The 23870-nt window shown below is 46.6% G+C and overlaps 1 protein-coding gene and 1 long non-coding RNA gene across 2 annotated transcripts in view; both read left to right on the plus strand.

Annotated features, from left to right (window-relative positions):
• The window catches only part of FAM174B (family with sequence similarity 174 member B), a gene marked incomplete at its 5' end in the record, with an annotated part of 16544 nt that extends 7611 nt beyond the window's left edge, over positions 1-8933 (plus strand). The window contains 2 exons of the mRNA XM_006142700.1: positions 7913-8044; positions 8912-8933. Coding sequence (XP_006142762.1) covers positions 7913-8044; positions 8912-8933 — 154 coding nt within the window. The remainder of the gene's footprint in view (positions 1-7912; positions 8045-8911) is intronic.
• A 522-nt stretch (positions 8934-9455) lies between these two features.
• Positions 9456-23676, plus strand: LOC114006519 (uncharacterized). The gene is made up of 2 exons (XR_003548219.1): positions 9456-9588; positions 23266-23676. It is a non-coding gene; the product is annotated as an uncharacterized LOC114006519 (long non-coding RNA).
• The last annotated feature ends 194 nt before the right edge of the window (positions 23677-23870 follow it).

Genomic DNA, 23870 nt, shown 5'->3' on the forward strand with positions numbered 1-23870 from the left:
GAAGCCCAAGCCCAGTCTGCTCACATGAATGCCAACCACACAGCTGGACATCAGCTCAGAATTTACTGGGAGCATCTGCTGACAAGTGACAGTCCCTGAGGTAGGTGGGTGGTGAGGACTGAAGTTCTCACGCCTCCCCTGCCACATGGCAGGGACATGTGGACACTGAAAGGGCCACTTATGACGTGTGTTAAGATGTGTGTTTGGGTGACCTCGTAATTTCCAGACTGTGGTCATGTCCCTTGGGTCTACCAAAGAGTCCCTCTTGGCCATCCTGTCATTACCCTTGAACCAGTACAATGTCTCCGGAGGCTGCCTTCTTTGCTTTATGCCTTGTGTCCCTCCCCGGTACCTCCTGTGAAAACAAAGTAGACCCAACCCTTTGCAAACACTCACCAAAGCTGGAGGAACAGGACTTGGGCATTTGCTATTGCATATTTCATGGGACACCTCCAACAAGTTAAACAGGGGCTTTGCTGATTTCGTCTTGGAAAATGAGTGCCGGACCTTCCCCTAGAGATTGAGGGGAAGAGGAACTGGGTGGGAAGCAGACGGAGGTGAGATACTACAGCCTTATGAAGAAAACCCTGGAGACAGTGGCTGAGCTCTTTGGGGTTATCTGGCTCATGCTCTATCATGTCTGTGAAGTGTGTTTTGTGCTGGGTGCCTGTGTTAGGGAAAATCTACAGCGGGACCACTTTGTTAATCCCAAGGGAATAGTGTCTGCAAGGGTGGGGAAACAGCTGGTTTACATGTGAAGGGACCAGCAGGGGGCATGATGGTTACATCACTGGACTCCCATGTAGTCAACCATGGTTCAAGTCCCGGACCCGGTGGCTTAAAACTCACACCAGGTGTGTATGCATGCAAGACCAAAATCCCAAGAAGAGAACCGAGGAGAAGGGATTGAGGCATGGCCATCCCCCCGGGCGAGTGATTTCTTGTTTTCTGTCTCTCTTTCTCTTTGGTGAGTGCACACATCCTATAGTAAAAGTCTCTCTTTAAAAAAAATTTAAGAAAAAATTAAAGTATGAGTTTATTTTGTTGCCCCCCCCCCTTTTTTTTTTAAAACACAGTATGTGAAATTGCCAGAGGGAGAGAGGGAAAGCGAGAAAGCATCTCCTGGGGGGATGGCCACACTGCAGTCTCGTCTCCATTCTCCTCTTAGGATTTTGGTCATGCACACACATGCCCTGGACATGTTTTTTAGGCTGCTGGGTCTGGTATTCAAACTGCGCATTCAGCCATGTGGGGTCAGGCTGCTTTAACCACCATGCCACTGGCTGGCCCAGTGCAATACATTTTTGAAATCTATGCATAGTTGTTCTTGCTATGTGCATTTTCCACACACTTTTCAAGATCCCTTGTGGCAGTCCCCTTTGATCACAGTGAACCTGCTGGTGAGCAGAGATGAGAGAGATCCAGGTGGAATGCACATACCATTATCTCTCTCTGGGTCATGATTTTTAGCTGAATTATGCCATTTCATTCATAGTTAACACTTATGACCAAATAAACCATGGCCAGGAAACTAAGTCAGAGGTTGAAAACTGATCGTTTATGAGCTAAAAAGCCACTATGTTTGTCCCTATGTTTGTCACCGCAATGCCGCTTCACCAGTTTTCTGCATTGACAGGGCCCTGGGGCATTTGAGTGGTTGCCCCACTGCTGGGAGTCATTGCACTGGCCTGGGAGCTGGGACAGAGGGCTGTAGAGTGGTGGGGACAGGGCAGCCAGGGCAAGGGGTGGTCTATCTGGGAGGCTCTCCACCGCCTGTGACCAGGAGGGTAGTATACAGCCCAGGGTGGAACTGGGCTGCTGGAGACCAGGATGCGTTCCTGCCCTGAGGAAATGCTCTTATCTCACAGGATCTAGTTTGTCCCAAAGTAGTGGAGCAAGAGGCAGTTCGGATTGCCCTGGGGGGTGGCCTCTCTCAGCAGCTCATTGAAACTGCTTTGAAAGGAAGGTGTCAGGGGGAGCTTTGGGTGTGGGGAGGCCTATGGGGGTAAAAGGAGAGGAAGGCAGGCAGATGGGGATGGTGCTTTGGTGGTCAGCCATGATGGTTTTGCCATCGAAACCTGGCACCTATGCATTGATTCTGGGGGGACTCGAGCACCTGCTTCCTCCTAGGATGGGGAGGCTGCCAGGAATGGGAAGGTTTTTTTTTGTTTTTTGTTTGTTTGTTTGTTTGTTTGTTTTTCCTTTTTCCAAGTTTAATTGGTTTTTCAGAGAAGGCTCAGTTCTTCCTTCTGCTGAGGAGGAGGTGCAGGGTGAAGCGCAGAGACTTAAAGGAGACCGACCTACATCCTTGGCCTGTGGGAAGGCCTCCTGGTCCCAAGGCCCACCTGCATGGTGCTCCTAGCTGACACAGGCGCTCCTTGCTTCACCCCTTCCTACATGGTCCATTTCCATTTTCTTTATTAATTTTTCTAAATCTCAGTAGTAATGTGCGCTGTCCGTGACAAGCAGGGTGGTTTCAGAGGAACACCGGACTTTGAGTTACAGAACCACTTTAGTGGGCTTAAAAATGGAACAGCTGGGGCCACTCGGTGGTGTGGTGGCTTAAGGCAGCTGGGTCCCACATGGCTGACTCAGTATGGTTCAAGTCCTGAGCCCAGAAGCTTGAGAAACACACCTGGCACATGTGCATGCGTGCCCACAATCCTGAGAGGGGACATGTGGAAGAGATTGTGGTGTGGCCATCCCCCCAGAGGGTGCTTTCTCACTTTTTCTTTCTCTCTTTATGTCTCTCTCTCTCTGAGTGCACATGCCCTCTAACAAATTCAAAAAAATCTGATTTTTAAAAAAATGATTTTATTTAATTCCATCTGCTTTTATTATTCTTTTTTTTTTTAAAAAAAAAAAGTTTGACCAGAGAGAGAAGGGGAGAGAGAGAAAACAATTAACCAGATCTGGGATTCAAACCATCGTTGGCCATATGGAATCTAGCACCTTTAACCACGACGCCACCTGCTGAGCCTGAAAAAAATATGTTTTAAAACAAGTTTAAAAGGGTTTGAGGAAATGGAAAAAATTATACATATGTGTAGAAAGTTTACCATTAATATTTTTTTTAAAAATCCCTCAAGTGGAATACTGGGTTTGGGTTCACTGTCACCAGGTGAGCAGGACCCAGCCACATAGAGGCAGCAATGTCTCTGGTAGGGTCCCAGAGAAGGATCTCCTGCCAGAGAGACAGCCTGACACAAACACAGTCCCATTCAAAGTTTATTTTTGTTACTTACTTTTATTTATTTACTTGTTTCCATGAGAGGTCATAGGAGGCCAGCCAGTGGCACAATGGCGTGCCCTATGAGACTCGTCCACATGCGAAGGTTCCATGTTCGCACACAGAGACCATCCTGAGTACTGCAGGTACTCGTGTGCCCAGAGCTGGGGACTCTGTCCACACTGCGGGGCTCCCCGCGTGTGTCATCATGGCGGTAGAGCCTTCGCCCTTTTCTTAGCCTGCTGTGCTCTAAGCAGGCCTGCGAGGGGTGTTTGTCTTCCAGAAACTCCTGTTCACGGGGAGCCCTAAGCAAGACCTTGCATGCCCTTGTCACTGAGACACTCCACGTGTGTGGTTCGTTTTTTCCTATAAGGGGAAAGGTCCTAGGGCTTAAGAGGGTTTGAGGAAATGGGAAATGATCCCTATTTGTGGAAGGCTTACTGTTAATATGCAAAAAAAAAAAAAAAAATCCCAAGGTGGTGTTCATTTTTACGGGGGTCCTTGCCAGACCCCATGGCAGTTAGCATTTTTTGTGTGGCATATAAGAAAACCTGAACTGGACTGGCTTGTTGAGAAAGAGGTGACTTTGTACTTTTCTAAAGATCATTTCCATGGCATATAAGAAAACCTGAACTGGACTGGCTGGTTGAAAAAGAGGTGACTTTGTACTTTTCTAAACATCATTTCCCAAAAATTGCTGGGGGGCATGTGTACTTGCTGGAGAGACAGAGAGGGAAAGTGAGAAAGCACCCCCTGTGGGCAATGATCACACCATACTCCCTTCTTCTCTTGGGATTTTAGGCAAGCTTGCACGTGCACCTGGTTTTTTTTTTGTTTTTTTTTGTTTTTCAAGCCACTGGGTCTGGGACTTGAATCATAGTCGGCCATGCGGAATCTAGCCACCTTCACCACACCACCAACTGGCCTGGCTTTGTAGTTTCAAGGAGGGCTGGCTTCATAGTAGATTAAATATTAAGGGCTTGGTCTCTAATCTGCCCTCTTCTCTGTCGGCTTTATTTCCTGTTTGTAGAAGGCATTAAGGTGGATGACATCATCCGCTCCTCAGGGCCTGTGTGCAGGACACCTACCCCATGCCGGCCATGCCAGAAGGTCATCTGATTGGTCACTTCTTCCTGCCCTCTTCCCTGCCTTGCTGTGCCTGGGGCTATGACCACAGGCTTAAGCTTATGTCCATTCTTGAAGCTGGCGGTGAGCTTGGCCTTCTTACCCACAGGGACATGAGGGACAGGAATTCACCAGAGGGTGCGGAGGACACAGATGCCAAAGGAAGGGAGGAAAGGCATGCTGGCCGGCTCCAAACCAGTGCACATCCTAGGGAAGTCCCAGTTCAGCGTTTGCTGGCAGTACGCCCAGATCAGTGTGAAGTAGGAGTGTGTGGGCTCTGTTAAGTGACATGTTCCAGAAAGTATAAAAAGCATGAGCAGTTTTTCGGTGTTAAGCGGTGGTGGCGTCTAGTGGGCCTGGATGGAGTGGCGGGTTGCGCTGAGTGGAAGTAGTAAGCGAGGCCTGGTACCCTGTGGTTGGGCAAGCGTGGGGTGGTCCAGGGTGATGTGCAGCCCTCGCCCTCTCAGGGATATGTGCCAACTGTATCCTGTGATTCTCCGGAGTTGACTCCAAAGTCGGGGCACTCCTCCTTCAGGGCACTGTGTAGGCTGTGAATCCTTAGGTTGCACTTCCCCGTAAACACGTGGGAGGGAGCTGGGCCGTGCACCGGAGCCTCCTGGACGCTGGACTACCTGCCTTCAAACCCAGCTCTGCCAGTGGTTAGCTGTGTGGCCATGGGCAGGTCACCCTCTCTGAGCCTCACCTTCCTCCGCTCTACGACAGCAAAAATAGCAACGTGAGCCTGGGAGGGTGATGAGACGTGTGGCTGTGATCACACGTGCCAGCTGCTCAGCCACCACCCAGAAAGGGCTCTCCTCTAACAGAGCTGTTAATGTCAATTTAAGAAGTCTCTCTGTAGGGCCGGCCATGTGGTGTGGTGGTTAAGGCTGCCGGGCCCCACATGGACGACTGTGTGGTTCCAGCCCCGGACCTGGTGGCTTGAAAACCTCACCAGGCATGTATGAATGTGTGCCCAAAATCTCAAGAGGAGAACGAAGGAGAAGGGATTGCAATGAAACCATCCTCCTAGGGCTGCTTTCTCACTTGCCCTCTCTCTGCGAGTGCACACTGAAAGAAAAATTTTTAAAAAAAGACACACACACCCCCCCCCCCGGTAGCATCCACATTCAGACGAGAAAGCAAGGTTATTGGGGCTTCAGGTGTGCTCTGTTTTCCCATTTCTTCATTTTCTGTCTCTGAAGCAGGAAGGCTTAGTTCTCTCGAGTTCTGTGGTCCCAAGATAGTTAGGTCTGGGGATCTGTCCATCTGCAGGAAATGCCGGTGGGCTCAGTTCATACCTTTCCCTGCTCTGATTGGCACAAAGTGAGTGAGTGAAGGAGGAGACCCTTCCCTTTTTTTCTCTTTTTAAAATTTGCTAGAGAGTGTGTGTGCTTGCTGGAGAGAGAGAGAGACAGACAGACAGATGGCCAATGAGAAAGCACTCCCCATGGGGGATGGTCACGCGGCAGTTCCTCCTGCTCCTCCTTTCCTCCCTGGTGCATTTTTCAAGCTGCAAAGGCTGGACTCAAACCATGCCCTGTGGGATCCAGACGCCACCATGCCACTGGCTGCCTGTGGAAGAGTTTACTTTTTACTTTGAGCAATGTTTGCAGATTCCTCCCACCCCTTTCCTTCACCCCCACCCACACCTGTGTGGTTTCCCACCCACACATCAGCAGGGTCCTTGTCAACACAGCCAGAAGCCTCTGCTCAGAATGTGTTTAAGTGTCTTTAGGCTTTCCGTGCGTCCCGGTTTTCCCTTATTAACACTCCCAGCAGTGAAACACAGAAATTGCTCTTCTTTCGTGAAGGGTGTTATATCTCAGAGAGCTGAGAGTTTCAAACAGACCTTCTCCAACTCATTATGGAGTTTGAAGCATGCACAAGGGCTCTCGCTAATGGCCTTTGTGTTAGGATTCTCCAGAGTAACAGAGCCAGTGGGATGGAGATATGTATATACACAGACACACACACATAACATATACCGTATACAATAATGTAAATAATATCATAATATAACATTTACATTATGTTCTATTTATATAATATAAACACAACAATATAAGTTATATAATAATATATAATTAGAAAAATATCCTACTATATAATGCTTATTATGTTAATATACTATTATAATATACATATGTAATATAAATATTATAAGTTATATAATTATACATTATATCATGTATATTATTCTGTATATATGTTATGTGCAGGTGTGTGTATATAATCATACATCAGTTAACGATGGAGATATGTTCTGAGCAATGCTCCATTAGTTGGTTTTGTCATGTGAACCTCCCGAGTGCACTTACACAAACCTAGATGGTATAGCCTACCACACACCTAGGCCGTGTGGTATAGAGCCTATTGCTACACCGTGGTGTATGTGTTCTGTCATTGGCTGAAGCGTTGTTATGACATGCATGACTCTGTGTGTGTGTGTGTGTGTGTGTGTGCGTGTATGTGTGTGTATAATAATCGGTTTATGGAATGATGGAGGCCACTGAGTCCCAAGATCTGCCCTCTACAAGCTGGAGATTCAGGAGAAAATCACAATGCACTTTTACACGGAAAAACATTGGAAAATATGTCATAACTTTCCCGACAACCTAATAAATCATATTTTTGGTGAATCGTACTAATTGAACCATGACTGACCATGTAGGAGTCCAGCACCCCGACCACCACGCCACCTGCTGGTCCCAGATTTCACACTCTTCACGGTGAGACTCATGCTAGAGAAGGAAGTGGCTTGTATCAAGGCTTTCCCTGAGGCCCACGATAACAATTCTCCCCATCAATCTTCACGATGGAAAACATATTGACTTGTTTTTACAGGTCCTTGTCATGTGGGACAACATAGAACATGTTTAACTTTTCCCCATTTGTTATCAGAACTAACAGCAACTTCTGCTAAGGGCCTTCCGTATACAGGTTCATTAAGTGCATCCTCTTAAGTAATTATCCCTCACCTGTGAAGAAGACTATTCTTATTCCATTGTACTTAGGAGGAACCGTACTCTAACCCGGGTTCCCCTCGGTTAGGCCATAGAGTCCCACTCTCAGCTGGATCCTGCCCCCATTGAACACTGGGATTCTTTGTTCATAATGATTTTTTTCCTCATGAATTTGGCCTTTCTAAAATACTGGGTCATCGGAAAAGTCATGACATATTTTCCTGTTTTTCTATGTAAAAATGCATTCATGACTTTTCCGATGATCTAATATTTCATTCGGTTTTTATTTACCTTATGAGAGGTGAGTTTTTGGTGCTCAGGGCAGGTGCCTCTGATATATGGGTGAAGGCCAAAAGGGGTTAGGGTTAGCGTGGCTAGTAACTGCTCTCACGGGGCAGTGGTGCGTTAACCAAGTCTCCAGGAGCAGCCTCCACAGCTGGGCTGGAGGTGGTGGCGGTGGTGGCAGTGGGATGGTCGACTTGTGGCAGTGCCAGGTGCGCTCACCTTAGCCTTGGCCGCTCAGTCCATGTCTGGTCCTCCGAGGTTCGCTTTCCCTCCAAGGTGTGTCTTCACGAATGTACTTTTCCCCTTCCAGGTCTGGAAAGAGATTAAAGAAAACCCGTAAGTATGACATCATCACCACGCCGGCCGAGCGAGTAGAAATGGCCCCACTGAATGAAGAGGATGATGAGGACGAGGACTCCACAGTGTTTGACATCAAATACAGGTACTGGGTGGGACGGGGGCTGCCTTCTGGGCTGGTGGGATGGGTCACCTCTGAAAGGACTACAAGGCCAGGCTTGGCATCCATGTGTTGTTTTTGGTTGAGTGGTGGTTCTTGGCTATCTCCTTATGGGGGTGCCTGCTTATGTAATATAAATATTATAAGTTATGATTATACATTATATCATGTATATTATTCTGTATATATGTTATGTGCAGGTGTGTGTATATAATCATACATCAGTTAACGATGGAGATATGTTCTGAGCAATGCTCCATTAGTTGGTTTTGTCATGTGAACCTCCCGAGTGCACTTACACAAACCTAGATGGTATAGCCTACCACATACCTAGGCCGTGTGGTATAGAGCCTATTGCTACACCGTGGTGTATGTGTTCTGTCATTGGCTGAAGCGTTGTTACGTCATGCATGACTCTGTGTGTGTGTATAATAATCGGTTCATGGAATGATGGAGGCCACTGAGTCCCAAGATCTGCCCTCTACAAGGTGGAGATTCAGGAGAAAATCACAATGCACTTTTACACGGAAAAACATTGGAAAATATGTCATAACTTTCCCGACAACCTAATAAATCATATTTTTGGTGAATCGTACTAATTGAACCATGACTGACCATGTAGGAGTCCAGCACCCCGACCACCACGCCACCTGCTGGTCCCAGATTTCACACTCTTCACGGTGAGACTCATGCTAGAGAAGGAAGTGGCTTGTATCAAGGCTTTCCCTGAGGCCCACGATAACAATTCTCCCCATCAATCTTCACGATGGAAAACATATTGACTTGTTTTTACAGGTCCTTGTCATGTGGGACAACATAGAACATGTTTAACTTTTCCCCATTTGTTATCAGAACTAACAGCAACTTCTGCTAAGGGCCTTCCGTATACAGGTTCATTAAGTGCATCCTCTTAAGTAATTATCCCTCACCTGTGAAGAAGACTATTCTTATTCCATTGTACTTAGGAGGAACCGTACTCTAACCCGGGTTCCCCTCGGTTAGGCCATAGAGTCCCACTCTCAGCTGGATCCTGCCCCCATTGAACACTGGGATTCTTTGTTCATAATGATTTTTTTCCTCATGAATTTGGCCTTTCTAAAATACTGGGTCATCGGAAAAGTCATGACATATTTTCCTGTTTTTCTATGTAAAAATGCATTCATGACTTTTCCGATGATCTAATATTTCATTCGGTTTTTATTTACCTTATGAGAGGTGAGTTTTTGGTGCTCAGGGCAGGTGCCTCTGATATATGGGTGAAGGCCAAAAGGGGTTAGGGTTAGCGTGGCTAGTAACTGCTCTCACGGGGCAGTGGTGCGTTAACCAAGTCTCCAGGAGCAGCCTCCGGCCCCTTCCCTCCAAGGTGTGTCTTCACGAATGTACTTTTCCCCTTCCAGGTCTGGAAAGAGATTAAAGAAAACCCGTAAGTATGACATCATCACCACGCCGGCCGAGCGAGTAGAAATGGCCCCACTGAATGAAGAGGATGATGAGGACGAGGACTCCACAGTGTTTGACATCAAATACAGGTACTGGGTGGGACGGGGGCTTCCTTCTGGGCTGGTGGGATGGGTCACCTCTGAAAGGACTACAAGGCCAGGCTTGGCATCCATGTGTTGTTTTTGGTTGAGTGTTGGTTCTTGGCTATCTCCTTATGGGGGTGCCTGCTCTGATCCCTTCCCGGAACACACAGAACCCAGAAACCTGGCTGAGAAGAGCTAGTTCCCTGCTTTACCCAAGTGAGAAAGCTAAGTCAGCCGTAAGGGGGAGAGGGGAGGTTGAGTTACAGATAATGAGCTGATCATGCTGGATGGGTGGGGACTAGGGATCCAGGTTGAGCAGCCTTGCATGCCACACACTGCACTAGCAGACAGAAACTTCTTTTTCAGCTTCACTGTTGTCAGTGGCCAAGGATTTGGCTAAGTGGTTGGGTGTGGTTCCAGTTTGGATAGAATTTACCGATGGGCTCTCAAACCAGGTGTTTCCTAAAGGTGGTTTGTTGGAAAGTCAGGATGACTTTGTGACTTAGGATTGTGGTGCGGGGGTTCAGAGACATCTGGGATGGACTTTGAATCTTTTTGATTCTCAATGGAAGCTCTGGGCGGGTGGAGCTTAGAGATGAGTGCTTGAAGAACCAGAGGGGGAAATTGCTTGTCCAAGAACCCAGTTAATAGTAAAAGTGGAGCAAGAATCCAGGCTAGGTCCTTCAGGCCAGGTGCCAGTTTGAGTTTCCCCCATTTCATGACTTCTCATACCTGGGAAAGTAACCCTTCTACGCCTGCTGGGCCCTGCTCTTCACAGTGCAGGGTGGTCTTTCCTGAACCTGAGTCCTTCCATATAAATCAGTTGTCAGATTCCACAAAACGACTTTTGGGATTTTGATGGGAATGGCATTGACTCTGTAGATGAATTTAGGGAATATTAGCACCTGTACGTTTCCTCTTCCAATCCATGAACATGGAATGCCTTTCTGTTCGTTTAGGTATTTTGTTTAATGAGAGACAGGGAGAGAGAGAGAAAGTGGGGGAGTCAGCTGCTAGGTCAAAGACTTGAATCATGGTCTGCCATGTGGGAGTCCAGCACCTTAACCACCATGCCACCTGCCAGCCCCCGTTTAGGTATTTTAAAAAGTGTCCTTTAGTACTTTCAAAAATTTATCTATAAATGTTTCATACAGTCTTGTTAGATATATTTATAGGTATTTTAGTTAGAATATTTACATATACATTTTACTTTAAAAATACTGTTTCATTGGGGAACCAGCAGTTAACATTAATGGCTATGTCACTGGACTCCCACGTAGTTGACCGCGGTTCATGTCCCAGACCCGGTGGCTTAAAACTCACGCTGGGCACATGTGCGTGCGTGCCCAAGATCCCGAGAGGAGAATGGAGGAGAAGGGATTGCAGCGTGACCATCCCCCCGGGGGGTGATTTTTCGCTTTCTGTCTCTCTGTCTCTCTCTGTCTGTCTAGTGAGTGCATGCGCCCTATAGTGAAAATCTCTCTCTCAAAAAAAATACTGTTTCATTTATACTCAGGTCTGACAAAATGGTAGTATTTTCATGTTTACATGCATAGTGGTTTTGGAGACAGAGTTTGCTAATGAATCACACCTAAATTTTATAGAGAGCAGACAAACATTCAAGCTTACTGACTGTAGACTCCCTTTTCGCTAACTTGTGTTTACATAAGGGGCAGTACCCTCTGAAAAGAATCAAATAATAATGTGTCTATTTAAGAGGTTCAAAAAGTTCATGAAATATGTGTATTAAGAAAAACTGTGCATTGGGACCAGCTGATGGTGTAATGGTTACGTTACTGGACTCCCACATAGTAGACCGCAGTTCGAGTCCTGGACCTGATGGCTTAAAACTCAAGCTGGGCACCTGTGTGTGCATGCCCAAAATCCTGAGAAGAGAATGGAGGAGAAAGGATTGCAATATGGCCATCCCCCCTGGGGGATGATTTCTTGCTTTCTGTTTCTCTGGTGAGTGGACTTGCCCTATAACAAAAATCTCTCTAAAAAGAAAAAAGGGCGGGGAAACAGCAGATGATGTAATGGTTACGTCACTGAACTCCCATGTAGTTGACCATGGCTCAAATTCTCGACCCAGCGGCTTGAAACCCACACTGGGCACATGTGTGTGCCTGCCCAAAATCCCAAGAGGAGAATGCAGGAAAAGGGATTGCAGTGTGACCATCTCCCTGAGGGATGATCTCTCACTTTCTGTCTGTCTTTCTGGTGAGTGCACGCATACTATAGCAAAAATATCTCTAAAAAGAAAAAATAAAACTTGTGCATGAATTACAATTTTTTTTTTCACCAAATAAACTCATACTTTACTTCTATTTTTCAGGGACCAGCAGTTTATGGCTAAGTTGCTGGATTCCCATGTAGTTGACCACAGTTTGAGTCCTGGACCTGGTGACTTAAACTCACACCAGGCACGTGTGCATGCGTGCCCAAGATCTTGAGAGGAGAATCGAGGAAAAGGGATTGCAATGTGGCCATCCCCCTCGGGGGGGGGGGGTATTTGATTTCTTGCTTTCTATCTCTCTGTCTGTCTCTGTCTTTCTGATGAGTGCATGCGCCCTGTAGCAAAAACCTCTCCAAAAACATATTCCATTTTTCCAAAAAAAAATTTTTTTAGAGAGAGATTTTTGTTACAGGGTGTGTACACTCTCCAGAGAAAGACAGAGAGACAGAAAGTGAGAAATCACCTCCCTGCTCCCCAGTGGGGATGGCCATGCTGCAATCCCTTCTCCTCCATTCTCCTCTCAGAATTTTTGGGCATGCACGCACACACACCTGGGGTGAGTTTTAAGCCACCAGGTTCAGGACTTGACCTGTGGTTGACTACGTGGGAGTCCAGCAATGCTACCATTTGCTACACCATCTGCTGGTCCCTTAATACTATTTTTCTATGGACTTCTTGAAATCTGTGCATGATGCCATATAATCTATCCATAGGAAAGTTAGTGATTACACTGATTGACCGGTAAGCTGTCTTACCTCACATTCAGTACAAAGAAATACAAGATAATGTGAAGGAAACCAGGTTCTCATTATTAGTCACAATGAAAAGGGTCTGCTTGTGCAACAGAAGCATTTACTTGTTTGAGTGGATCAATGCAAGTCTTTGATTCGGAGCCACTGAACAGTCTCATCCTTGTTTGGTAACTGAACTGACTCCATGGGAACCGTTGATAGAAACATGGTTTTTTTGGTTTTGTTTTTTTTGTGATAGCCACACATTTCTCTAAAAAAGGAAAGCCCCTAAACGAGACCCTAAATGTGACAACACAACGGTGCAGAAATTCTCTCTCTAGACTCTTAAATATGAAGTGAGCACATTAGATCCAAGGATTATTGTGGCTTACAGATTGTGCGGGATTGATGTTGTGTCTGGCACTTCCACCACTTGTCTCAGTTCTTCAAAACATGGAGAAAATTCCTTTCTTAGGTGGACAATTAGTTCTTTCTTGGCGCTGCTCCCGGCTGCGAAACTCACCTCTGCAGGTAAATGATTAAATTGAGCCACCTGGTAGGTGCGAATATGACAGCTGATGCCTTTGCTCTCTGAAAGTTTGAGGTTTGCTCCCTGGGCTGTTGCAAGGGCCAAAGTAGGTGAGAAACTAGCTCTCCGAGTAGTTCTCAAGCATTTTCATTGGTTTAATAACCGGCACTCCGACTTGATCTGACTCAGCAGTATCAAGGGGCCCTGCGACACTGGGTGATTTTTGATCCAGGAATTGCATTAGCTTCCGCAAGCATTTAAAGTCTGTCCCAGGCCCCATTCTGGGTGGAAACTCAGGGCCCAGCAAATCCATTTATATTAGTCTCTCACTTCAGACCGTGGGCTAACTGAACCCACAGAATCGATATCCATGCCTGGGTTTCTGTTCCCAGGACTGCCAGGTTCTCTCTCCTCTCACTTTGGGGACAATTTCAAAAGTAGTTTTTTTCTGTAAGCTGCATTCATATGATTTGCCATCTCATTTCTGATAGCTTTTTAAAAATACTGATGTTAGGCCAGCTGGTGGTGTGGTGGTTAAGGTGGCTAGATCTGACATGGCTGACTTCATGGTTTAAGTCCCTGGACCTGGCAGCTTGGAAAACATGCTGGGCATATGTGTATGCCCAAAATTCTGTGAGGAAAAGGGATTGCAGTGTGGTCATCCCTCCAAGGGGTGAGTTCTCACTCCCCTCCCTTTCTCTTTCTCTCTCTCTTTGTATCTCTCCAGCAAGTGCACATGTCCTATAGCAAACTTAAAAAAAAAAAAAAAAAAGATTTTATAGGCTGACAGATGTTCATGGCAGTTGTGTTTTTAAGATACTGAATTTTTAAAAATATCTAGTTACTTTGCTAACGTTCATTCATTCCAGTAGTATAAATATGCATTCTCTTGGGTTTTCTATGTTGGTATGTCACCTGAGACTAGTAAGTCTTGCCCAGTTCTTAAAGATTTTATCTCTTTATTTTTAGCCTTTTTTTTTTTTTTTTTTTTACTTCTATGTCATAGACAATAGAATGATGATAATAGCCATCCTGTCTTATTCTTCATCTTATAGAATATGCTTTCAATATTTGACCACTGAGTATTATTTGCTATAAATTTTTTTGTGCATTCCCCCCCCCCCAGAAATTTTTCTTCTATTCCTAGTTGGCTAGTGCTGAATTCTATTTGATGCTTTTCTCTAGCTCTATTGAGAAGGTCACACTTTTTTTCTTTAATCTGTTAAGGAGGTAAATATAAAGTCATTAACTTTCTTTTCTTTATAATTTAAGAAAAAAATATTTTAAACTTTATTTATTTATTTGACCAGAGAGGGACAGAGTGAGAGAGAAAGAGAGAGAGAGAGAGAGAGAGAGAGAGAGAGAGAGAGAGAAAGTGAGAAAGCAAGCTGCTAGGTTTGGGACTTGAACTGTCGCTGGCCATGTGGGAGTCCAGCGCCCTTAACCACCATGCTACCTGCTGGCCCCAAGTTATTAAGTTTCTTTAAAAAAAAAACTTCTTTCCATTTGCCAGAGAAAGACAAAGAGAAAGAGACAGAGAAGAGAAAGACAGAGAGAGAGGGTCTCAACTATACAATCCACCCCCAGCATCAGCCTGCCCAGAATCATGGGCACACACATGCCTGCTGTACTTGGGGAGGTCTCTGGATAAGAACCTAGAACCTTCCATGTATGGCGACCTTGCAGAGCTTTGCATTTTATTGCCGTGTCATCGTCTAGCCTCTTGTTAACTTTCTAATATTAAATCAACATAACATTCCTGAGATAAAAAAGAGTTTGGCCATGTCATGTTACCTTTTTCGACTCATCACTTTATTCAATTTGCTAATACTCTGTTTAGAACTTTGTCTCTCTCAGTGAGTGAGATCCTCTAAGTTGTTTTCCTATTTTATAATACCCTGCTTAGGCATTAGTAAAAGCTTTACTAGACTCATAAAATGGGTTGGGATGGGACCAGCAGGTGGCATGGAGGTTAAGGTGCTGGATCCCACATGGTTGACTTCATGATTTGAGTCCCAAATCTGGTAGCTTCAAAATCGCACTAGGTGCATGCCGAAAATCTCTAGAGGAGAATGGAGGAGAAGGGATTGCGGTGTGGCCATCTCCCGAGGGGTAATTTCTTGCTTTCTCTCTCTCTCTCTCTCTATCCTCTGTTGAGTGCATGTGCCCTATAGCAAAAACTAAGAAACAAAACACAACAAAAAAACACGAGTTGGGATATGTTCCTTATTTTTCTTTTCTCTGGAATACCTTGGATCAGATTAGAAATATTTGTTTCCTAAATGTTTAGTAGAGCATGGCAAATCTGGCTGAGCCTGATGTTTGCTTTCTTGTGTGAAGATTTTTTTAAACCATTGATGTTTAGTTTTTTAGTTCTAAGATTATTTGGTCTTTATATTTTTGTGGGTCAGTTTTTTTTTTTTTTTAAGAGGTTTTTTTTTTTTTTTTTTTCCCCTATGGAGTGCATGCACTAGCTGGAGAGACAGAGAGACAGAAAGCGAGAAATCATTTCTCGGGTGGATGGCCGCACTACAGTCGCTACTCCTTCATTTTCCTCTTGGGATTTTGGGTATACATGCGAACACACCCAGCATGAGTTTCAAGCCGTGGGGGCTGGGACTCAAACTATGGTTGGCCATGTGTGAGTCCCGCACCTTAACCGAATACTATGTCACCTGCTGGCCTCTGTGGGTCAGTTTCGATGGGTTGCATTTTTCTGGGATCTTGTCCATTTCCTCTTAGTTTTTCACGTATGTTGTTCTAAAGTTCTTCACATCGTTCTCTTGTTATCTTTAATCTTTGTGATTAAAGATGATTCCCTTTCATTTTTTTTTTTCAAGTTTTCTTTTTTTAAGAAATTGTTTCTTCTATAAGATGGAGAGACGGTACCGCTGATGGATCCAAGTGCTGTGATCCACTCCCAGCGTCAGCCAGCCTGCATCTGGATCATGGTCATGTGTGTGCCCGGTGTGCTCAGTGAGGTCTCCAGATGTGAGCCCAGAACCTTCCTGTGTGGGTCAGTCTTGTAGAGCATTGTATTTAACCACTGTGCCACTGCGCTTCTCCCCAGTTTCAGCCTTAATATTATTTTTGTCCTTTTTCGTGATCAGTTGTGCTGGAAGTTTATTGGTCTGCCAAAAAAGAGCTGACTGTTGTCTTCTTTGATCCTTTCTATTATACTTTTCAGCTGATTACTGCATTCCATGTTTAAGTCTCTTTGGTTATATTCTGTTCTTTTCTCTTTTTTCTTTTTCAGTTGTTGCCATAGATTACATGTGCTCGCCAGAAAGAGACGGGGTGGGGGTGGGGGTTACAGCGAGAAAGCACCCTCAAGGGGATGGCCATATTGCAGTCCCTTCTCCATTCTCCTCTGGGGATTTGGGGCATACACACACACACATGTGCCTAGTATGATTTTTAGGACTCTGGGTCTAGGACTTGGCCTGAGTGATTGGCCATATAGGATCCAGCCACTTTACCCTGTGTTTAACCTCTGTGGTAAGCATTTATTCTGAAACTATCTGTCTTAGCTGCTGGACATAGACGTTGATTATCATTGTCAGGCACTACCCTGCCTCCTTATGTATTTGGAAGAACTTCGGGTAGTTTCCATTAGAAGCGTGTACTCATTGTAGCTGAAATAAAACAAAGGTGTGAATGGCCTTGGAGGTAAGTCACTAGACACAAGACCTCTCCTGTCCTCAGGCCCAGAGTCAACTGGCCATTTAGAAGGATCAAGTAGTAGTAGCTTGTTTTTCTTAGAATTATTTTAATTAATTAATTAATTAATATTTGACAGAGAGGGACAGAAAGAGAGAGAGAGAGGAAGAGAGAAAGCAAGCCATCAGGACCAGGACTTGAACCGGAGTTGGCCGTGTGGGAGTTCACTGCCCTTGACCACCACTACCTGCCAGCCCAGTAGTAGTGTTTAAAAATTGCAGATGTAATATGTGTTATAGAAACTGCAGATAAAAATAGGGAAAGTAAAATTGCCCGTATTCTTTTGTTTCTTTTCTTTTCTTTTTCTTTTTGGAGAGGTTTTTCGCTATAGGGCGTGTGTGCTCACCAGAAAGACAGAGAGAGACAGAAGGCAAGAAATCACCCCCCAGGGGGGATGGCCACACCGCAATCCCTTCTCCTCCATTCTCCTCTCGGGATCTTGGGCACGCACGCACACGCACCCGGCGTGAGTTTAAGCCACCGGGTCCAGGACTCGAACCACTGTTGACTATATGGAAGTCCAGCGACATGGCCATTACACTAACTGCTGGTCCCAAATTACCCATATTCTCACTACTTAACTGTAACCACTAGAGGATGGGTGCATATATCAATACATATCCATAGAATTTCCTTTTTTAAAAAAGTTTTTGCCATAGGCCATGTGAACTTGCCAGAAAGAGACAGTAAGAGGGAACGTGAGAAATCACCTCCCAGGGGGAAGCCACGCCACTGTCCTTTGTCCTCCGTTCTCCTCCTAGGATTTTGGGTACACACACACGTGGTGCCTGGCATGTTTCAAGCCTCCAGGTCTGGGACTCTAACCGTGGTCAGCCATGTGGGAGTCCAGTGCCTTAACCACTGTGTCACCTGCCAGCCCCAAGAATTTCCTTCTTTTTTGTAGTTGTAGGACCATGTGACATGTGCTATTTAGAAGTGTTTTTCACCTAAACGGTGTATCACAAGTGACTTTTCAGGATGGTAAGTGTGAAAAAACAAAGGTCTTAAGGCCAGTTTTATGTCGGGTTTTGTGTTTTTGAGAACTCTGCGCGTTGATTGTCGGCTCACAGGTACTTGTTTTTCCTGTTGAGGCACAGCTCAACCAAAGTTTATTGTTCTGCAAAAACAGACTATGTTAAAATTGGATGTAGTTGAATCATGACTTTGGGTTCATTTGTGGTTGAATGGAACAAGGGAAGTCGTGTTTTTGGTACCGGAGCAGGGAGGCAGGAACCTGCCTCCTGTCATGACGCATGTAACTCTCTGCCCACGTTTTGTGGTAGCAGGCCTCTGTGGGTCCACTGGGCCTGTGTGCATGCAGTGTGCAGCCACGTGGGAAACAGAGAGGAAGGAAAAGGGTGGGGGAAAAGCTTTCCGTTGATGGGCCTCTTTATTTATTTATTTTAGCTTTTGCTATAGAGCGTGTGCTCTCACTGAAAAGAGACAGAGAGGAAGAGAAGGAAAGACAGGGAAAGTGAGAAACCACTCCCGAGGGGAATGGCCATGCTGCATTGCCATGTTTTTCTGCTTGCCGGGTCCAAGACTTGAACCCCACACTTGGCCAGTGGGATCCAGCCGCCCTTAGGCACCACACCACCTGGCTAACATGGCAGCCCTCTCTTTGTGTGTCAAGCCACTGGGATATTCCAGTCCATGAGATAAGCCCTCCAGAGCTTAGGGCCCAACGGGGAGGGAAGCAGAGAAGCCTGTAGAAATGAGTTTCCGACCCTACTTAAAAAGCCTAATTAGAAGGGAGAAATGATAGCTAAGTGGATACAGAGAACCCTGGGGTTTTGAAAGGGTTCTGTATTTCAAGTGGCGTTTGGTTTTCAGTTATGCGTGTGTTTTGAGCTTGGTCGGCCTAGCGTGCCTTTGTGGCGGATGCTTCAGGACCTCTGTGCACTCCCAGTTTATTACAGGAGACATTTGTTACCCCCTCTAGGTATCCCCCAAGGCGAGCAGATGCCAGCTCCTCCTGCTCATGTGGTGGGCAGCCGGGCTGCTGTGACAAGCGCAGCCCAAGGTTACGCTGCTGGGAGAAGGGACAGCTCCTGCCAAGCCCTGCCTCCCAGCCCATAGGGAGGTCTGTGTCCCCCTGCTTCTTCTGTGTAGAAAAGATCCCATTGTGTGGGGGTGCAGACATGCATTTTAGAAATGTCTGCTCCCCACCCTCTTGTGGATAGAACTTCCTGTGGGGATGTAATTAGAAACCGGTGAGAATTCCGCTGCGGCCCTGGGGACTATGCCTGACATCTTGTGCAGGGAACAAAGAACATTCTGTGGCCGTGTGCAGAGGGAGGCCCCATCTCTGCAGGTTAAGCTGCAGGAAGAGGAGATAGCTGACCTGCTCACCCTAGGCTGAGCTCAGGGCCCCCCGGCCCCCAGGAGTGCCGTATGGCCACTCCTGAGCACATTCAGGGTGCTGCCTGCTTGCGGCTACGTCGTACACTAAGCTCCCCTGAGAGGTTGGGCTTGGAAAGTCCCCTGTTCACCCGGCATGTCTTCATGGTCTCCTGAGGAAGAGGAACTATACTTTCAAGAGCGTCAGCCGGCAGGGCTGGCCTCATAGCCTAGTGGTTAAGGTGGCTAGATCACACATGCCAGCTGTGGTTCGAATCCTGGTGCCAGCAGCTTGGAAAACACATGGGGCGTGTGTGCATATGTGCCCCTAACCCTGACAATATGGAGGAAATGGAGAATGGATTGTGGTGTGATCCTGCCCCACGGGGGATGCTTTCTCTGTCTTCCCTTCTGTCTCTTTAGCTCTCTCTCTGGTGAGTGCATGAAGCTTCTGGCAATTAAAAATTTAAAAAAGAACATCAGCAAGTAGACAGCTGTGAGAATGAAAATGTTGGGCATCATGTGTGTCCAAGGCCTAGAAGGAACCAGAGAGGAGCTGGTGACTGGCACGCCCCATGGGTTCTGGAGCATCCTCCCTGGACCAGAAGCAGCAGCAGCAGCTGTCCTCATACCAGCCCTCTTCCTTGCAGAATACAGAATGTAGAACGCAGAATGTGTGTGTTAAAAATAGGAGCCTCATGGAGCACTTTTAACATTTTATTTTCAATTGACATAAGTGTATATATTTGTTAGATACAGTGTGGTTTTTCAGTGCGTGCACGCTATGGATTGTGATCAAAAGAGGCTTATTTGCATAACTGTTGCCTCAGATGTTATCATTATTTTGTGTCAGGAGCATTGCAAATCCTCTCTTCTAGTTATCTTGAAATATACAACAAATTAGGCTGATTGTGATCTGGTGACTAGGGACCTGGATCCCCCATGGCTGACTGTGTGACTCAAGTCTTGGACCTGGTGGTGGCTTGAGAAACACACCAGACATACATATGTACCCCAAATCCCAATGGGGTGCAGAAATCAGAGAGAGAGGATTGCTGTGTAACCATGCTGTACAGGGAGAGCTCTCTCCCCAGACCTCTGTCTCTCTGTTGTGAGCACATGTGCCCTCTGGCAAATTAAGATAAATAAATACATTGGGATCAGCAGTTGGCATAATGGCTATGTCGCTGGACTCCCACATAGTTGAGTCCTAGACCCAGTGGCTTAAACTCAGCCAGGCACGTGTGCATGCGTGCCCAAGATCCCGAGAGGAGAATGAAGGAGAAGGGATTGCTACATGGCCATCCCTCCTGGGAGGGTATTTTCTTGCTTTCTGTCTCTCTGGTAGGATTTTTGGGCACATAAGCATATGCACATAAACCCCCATGCACACACACCCCGCGTATTTTCTAAGCCGCTAGGTCCAGGTCTCAAATCACACGCTTGGCCTTGTGAGATCCAGCCACCTTAACCCTCACACCACCTGGTTGGCTTCTTCTCATTGTAATTTAGTACCTATTATCAGCATCTCCCTAATCCCTCTCTCCGCAAGCCTTCCTGACCTCTAGTAACTACTGTTCTACAATCTTTTTCTCTGAGGTTTGTTTTTTAGCTTCTATATGTGAGTAGGACATGTGGCATGTGCCTGGTTTATTTCATTTAACGATGTCAGGGAGCATTTAGATTCTTTGGAAAAGAGTTATTGGCACTCCGGGCACAGTTTTCAGTTGAGATGACATGCTCTAAGCCAAGGTGCCTCAGAACTTTTTAGGCTGGAGGTCTACAGGGCGGGAGCCCACGTGAACAGAAGTTGGTGGCAATGAAAACTTACTGCTACATGGATCTAACTGACTCAGGTTCCTGCCTGCTGTTCATAGTGCTGCCAAAGGATCAGGCGAAAGAAAACGAAAAACAGCACCCATAACCCCAAAGAACCATGTTTTTGCAAAAGGAAGCCCCATCTGTCAGTTGTTGCTGTCCTCGGGATGTGTTTTGTGTCTTGGGATGTAAGCAGAACTGCTGGGGGCTCTCCTGAAATGCGATGGTGTCATTCCCGTGCCCGTCCATCTGTCCGTCTTGGGCATGGGATACCAGCCATCACAGATGGGCCTGGCTCCCTCTGCCCGGCCTCTCCACCCTTCGTTCCTGAGACGTCTTTGCCAGCTGCCCTGAGACAGGTGCTCCGTGTTGAAGGCTATTTCGAGCTTCTTGTAGAACATGGACAGACACAAGCTGGGACGTGTCGCCCTCCTCTAGGACGGATCTGACCCACTGTCATTGTATGGGACTGTTGGAAATCTGAGTAAGCCTGAGTCATGTGGCTAGACACACTGTCACTTCTCTTTTCTTTCTTTGCATTGTCACTTTTGACTTTTTTTTTTCCCCTTGGTGGAGGAGAGCTCAATATCGACATTCACGCTGGTTCATCTTAGCGATGAAGCGTGATTGCCATTAGTGGTGTGGTGGCTCTAGTGGAGGAGGAAGGGCCCATGCACCTCACTCACCAGCCTGCTAATTCCCTCCGGCGCTGGCAGGGTGAGCCTGGGCCTACCCTCCAGGAGCTGCTGTTGAGAAGGGGGGAAGCTAGGGACATTGATGTTGCTAAGGTGACCTCCAGGAGGATCAGGGTGATCAGGGTGCTGTGGGCAGCCAGGAGGGTGCAAGAAGCTCTTTCTAGACGAGACGAAGTGGCTGGGTGAGTAGTGAGGCCATTTTTAGGCTTAAAGCCATGAAGGTCCCTGCCGAGGAGGGGCTTGGGGAACAGAGGCTGTCACTCTACTGGGATATTTTTACTCCCTCAAACTTTGATTCTTTTGTTTTCGTTAGAGGCAGGTATACTCTTCAGAGAGAAGAAAGAGCACTGCGGCCCCCCCCCACCCATGGGAGTGACCACCCTACAATCCCTTCTCCTCTATTTCTCCCTCCTTGCAGGACTTTGGGCACGCGTACACATGCGTCTGGCATGTTTGTTAGGCCACTAGGTCTGGGACTCAAGATGTGTGGTCCACCAGCTCTGTCAGATCCAGCTGTCTTAACCACCAGTTCCTGGAGCTGGCCCTAAAGCTTCTTTCTTTAAACAACTTTTATTTGGGGGGAAAAAGATTAAACAGAACAAAAAATTTTAAAAGAGTAGATGGAAATCATCCTTCTCTCTTTTATTTTATGTTTTTTAGAGTTTTTGCTCTAGTGTGTGCTTGCCAGAGAGACAGAGAGAAAGAGAGTGAGAAATCATCCCCCCAGGGCAGATGGCCACACCACAATGCCTTTTCCCCCATTCTCTCCTTGGGATTTGGGGCACACATACACATACACCTAACTGGTTTGAGTCCCAGACCTGTAGTTTGAGAACCACACAGTTGGCCATGTGGCATCCAGCTGCCTTAACTACCACACCATTGAGCCAGCCCTGTGGCTGCTTTTCTGCCCCCATAGCAGGGTGGCCACAGAGGTGGCAGGGCCTACAAAGTCCAAAATATTGACTCAGGACTTTCTACAGAAAAAGTTTCGCCAACCCCTGGCATACTGCCTTCCCCCCACTCTCCCCAGTTTGAGGGCTAGGAAGGAAGGATTCAAGGAGAAAAGAGGCTGTGTATGAGGGGGTCTGTGTGGGGCGTTAGGAAGGGTCCTGAGCTGGAAGCCAAGGAAGGAGAATGAGTTGTCTGGAAGCGTGGAGTTGGTCTTCCAGACAGCATGCTACAAGGACCTGTGGTTGGGGAATGTGCATTTTCCGGGGCTGAGAAGTCAGCTTGTACGCAAGGACAGAGCTGGAGGGAGGAGAGAGGGACAGTGTGGGTGGAAGGATGGAGACTGTTAAGGAGGAGTTGGCATGGGTGTGGAGGGCCGGCTCTGGGTCACGGTGGTATGCACTGCTCAGGAGAAGTCAAATCCCACGTGGAGCTCGGGGTGTGAGACCCAGCTCGGGAAATATACCGTGCGTGTGTGCGGGGGCCTAGGATCCGCTGGGCTAGAGGAAAAGGACCCCTGTGGGACCCGAGCCCGTGGAGGGTGCCTGTCTCTTCATCTCATGTGCACGTGCATGCACTATCGTGCTTTCCATGAAGAAAAACAGATGAGAGAGTGTGCGCGGGCCTCTGCTGGAAGGCTGACTCTTGTTCGTCCTCTTTTAGGTAAAACCAGTTTTCCCAGCATGTTGGCACCTCACGGACAGTTGGTCAGCGGCCGCCTGGGGAAGGAAGGTTCTGGGAGCTTCTCCCATCCGAGGTGTTGAAACCTAAACACACGTCATTTATGAAACTCCGGCTCCGTTGTGTGTGTCCCGCCTCAGCTCAGTGACACCATGAAGCCTGCTTCCAAATCTCCACACGAGAGCCACCTCTGCCACATTTTGGACACAACCTTTACGACATTACTGTTCCCTTTCCCTCCTTTGTGAGGTCTTTCTATGCCTTACGAAGGGGTGAAGGGCAGGAACATGTTGATTTTCTAAAAATAATAATTTTTTTAAAGCGACTGTGGACCATAGAGAAAAAGACCAGCAGGATAAAGAATCTAAAAGAAGCCTGAAGAATATTCAGCTGTGTATTTAGAATTCCTGGCACTCTGTCCTTCTGTGTCCACGTGTTAGATGCCTCACCATTTCGTGGTCGTTTCAGTGTGGTCAGGTTCTGGCCTTAACTTTGGTGATAGCTGTGTGAGATTTCTTTTTCTTTTTTTCCTTTTCTTCTCTCTTCTCTTCTCTTTTTACTTTCTTTTTTTTTTTCTTTTTTTTTTT

This window comes from Tupaia chinensis, unplaced genomic scaffold (genome assembly GCF_000334495.1).
Source record: "Tupaia chinensis unplaced genomic scaffold, TupChi_1.0 Scaffold000078_1, whole genome shotgun sequence".
Taxonomy (NCBI): domain Eukaryota; kingdom Metazoa; phylum Chordata; class Mammalia; order Scandentia; family Tupaiidae; genus Tupaia; species Tupaia belangeri.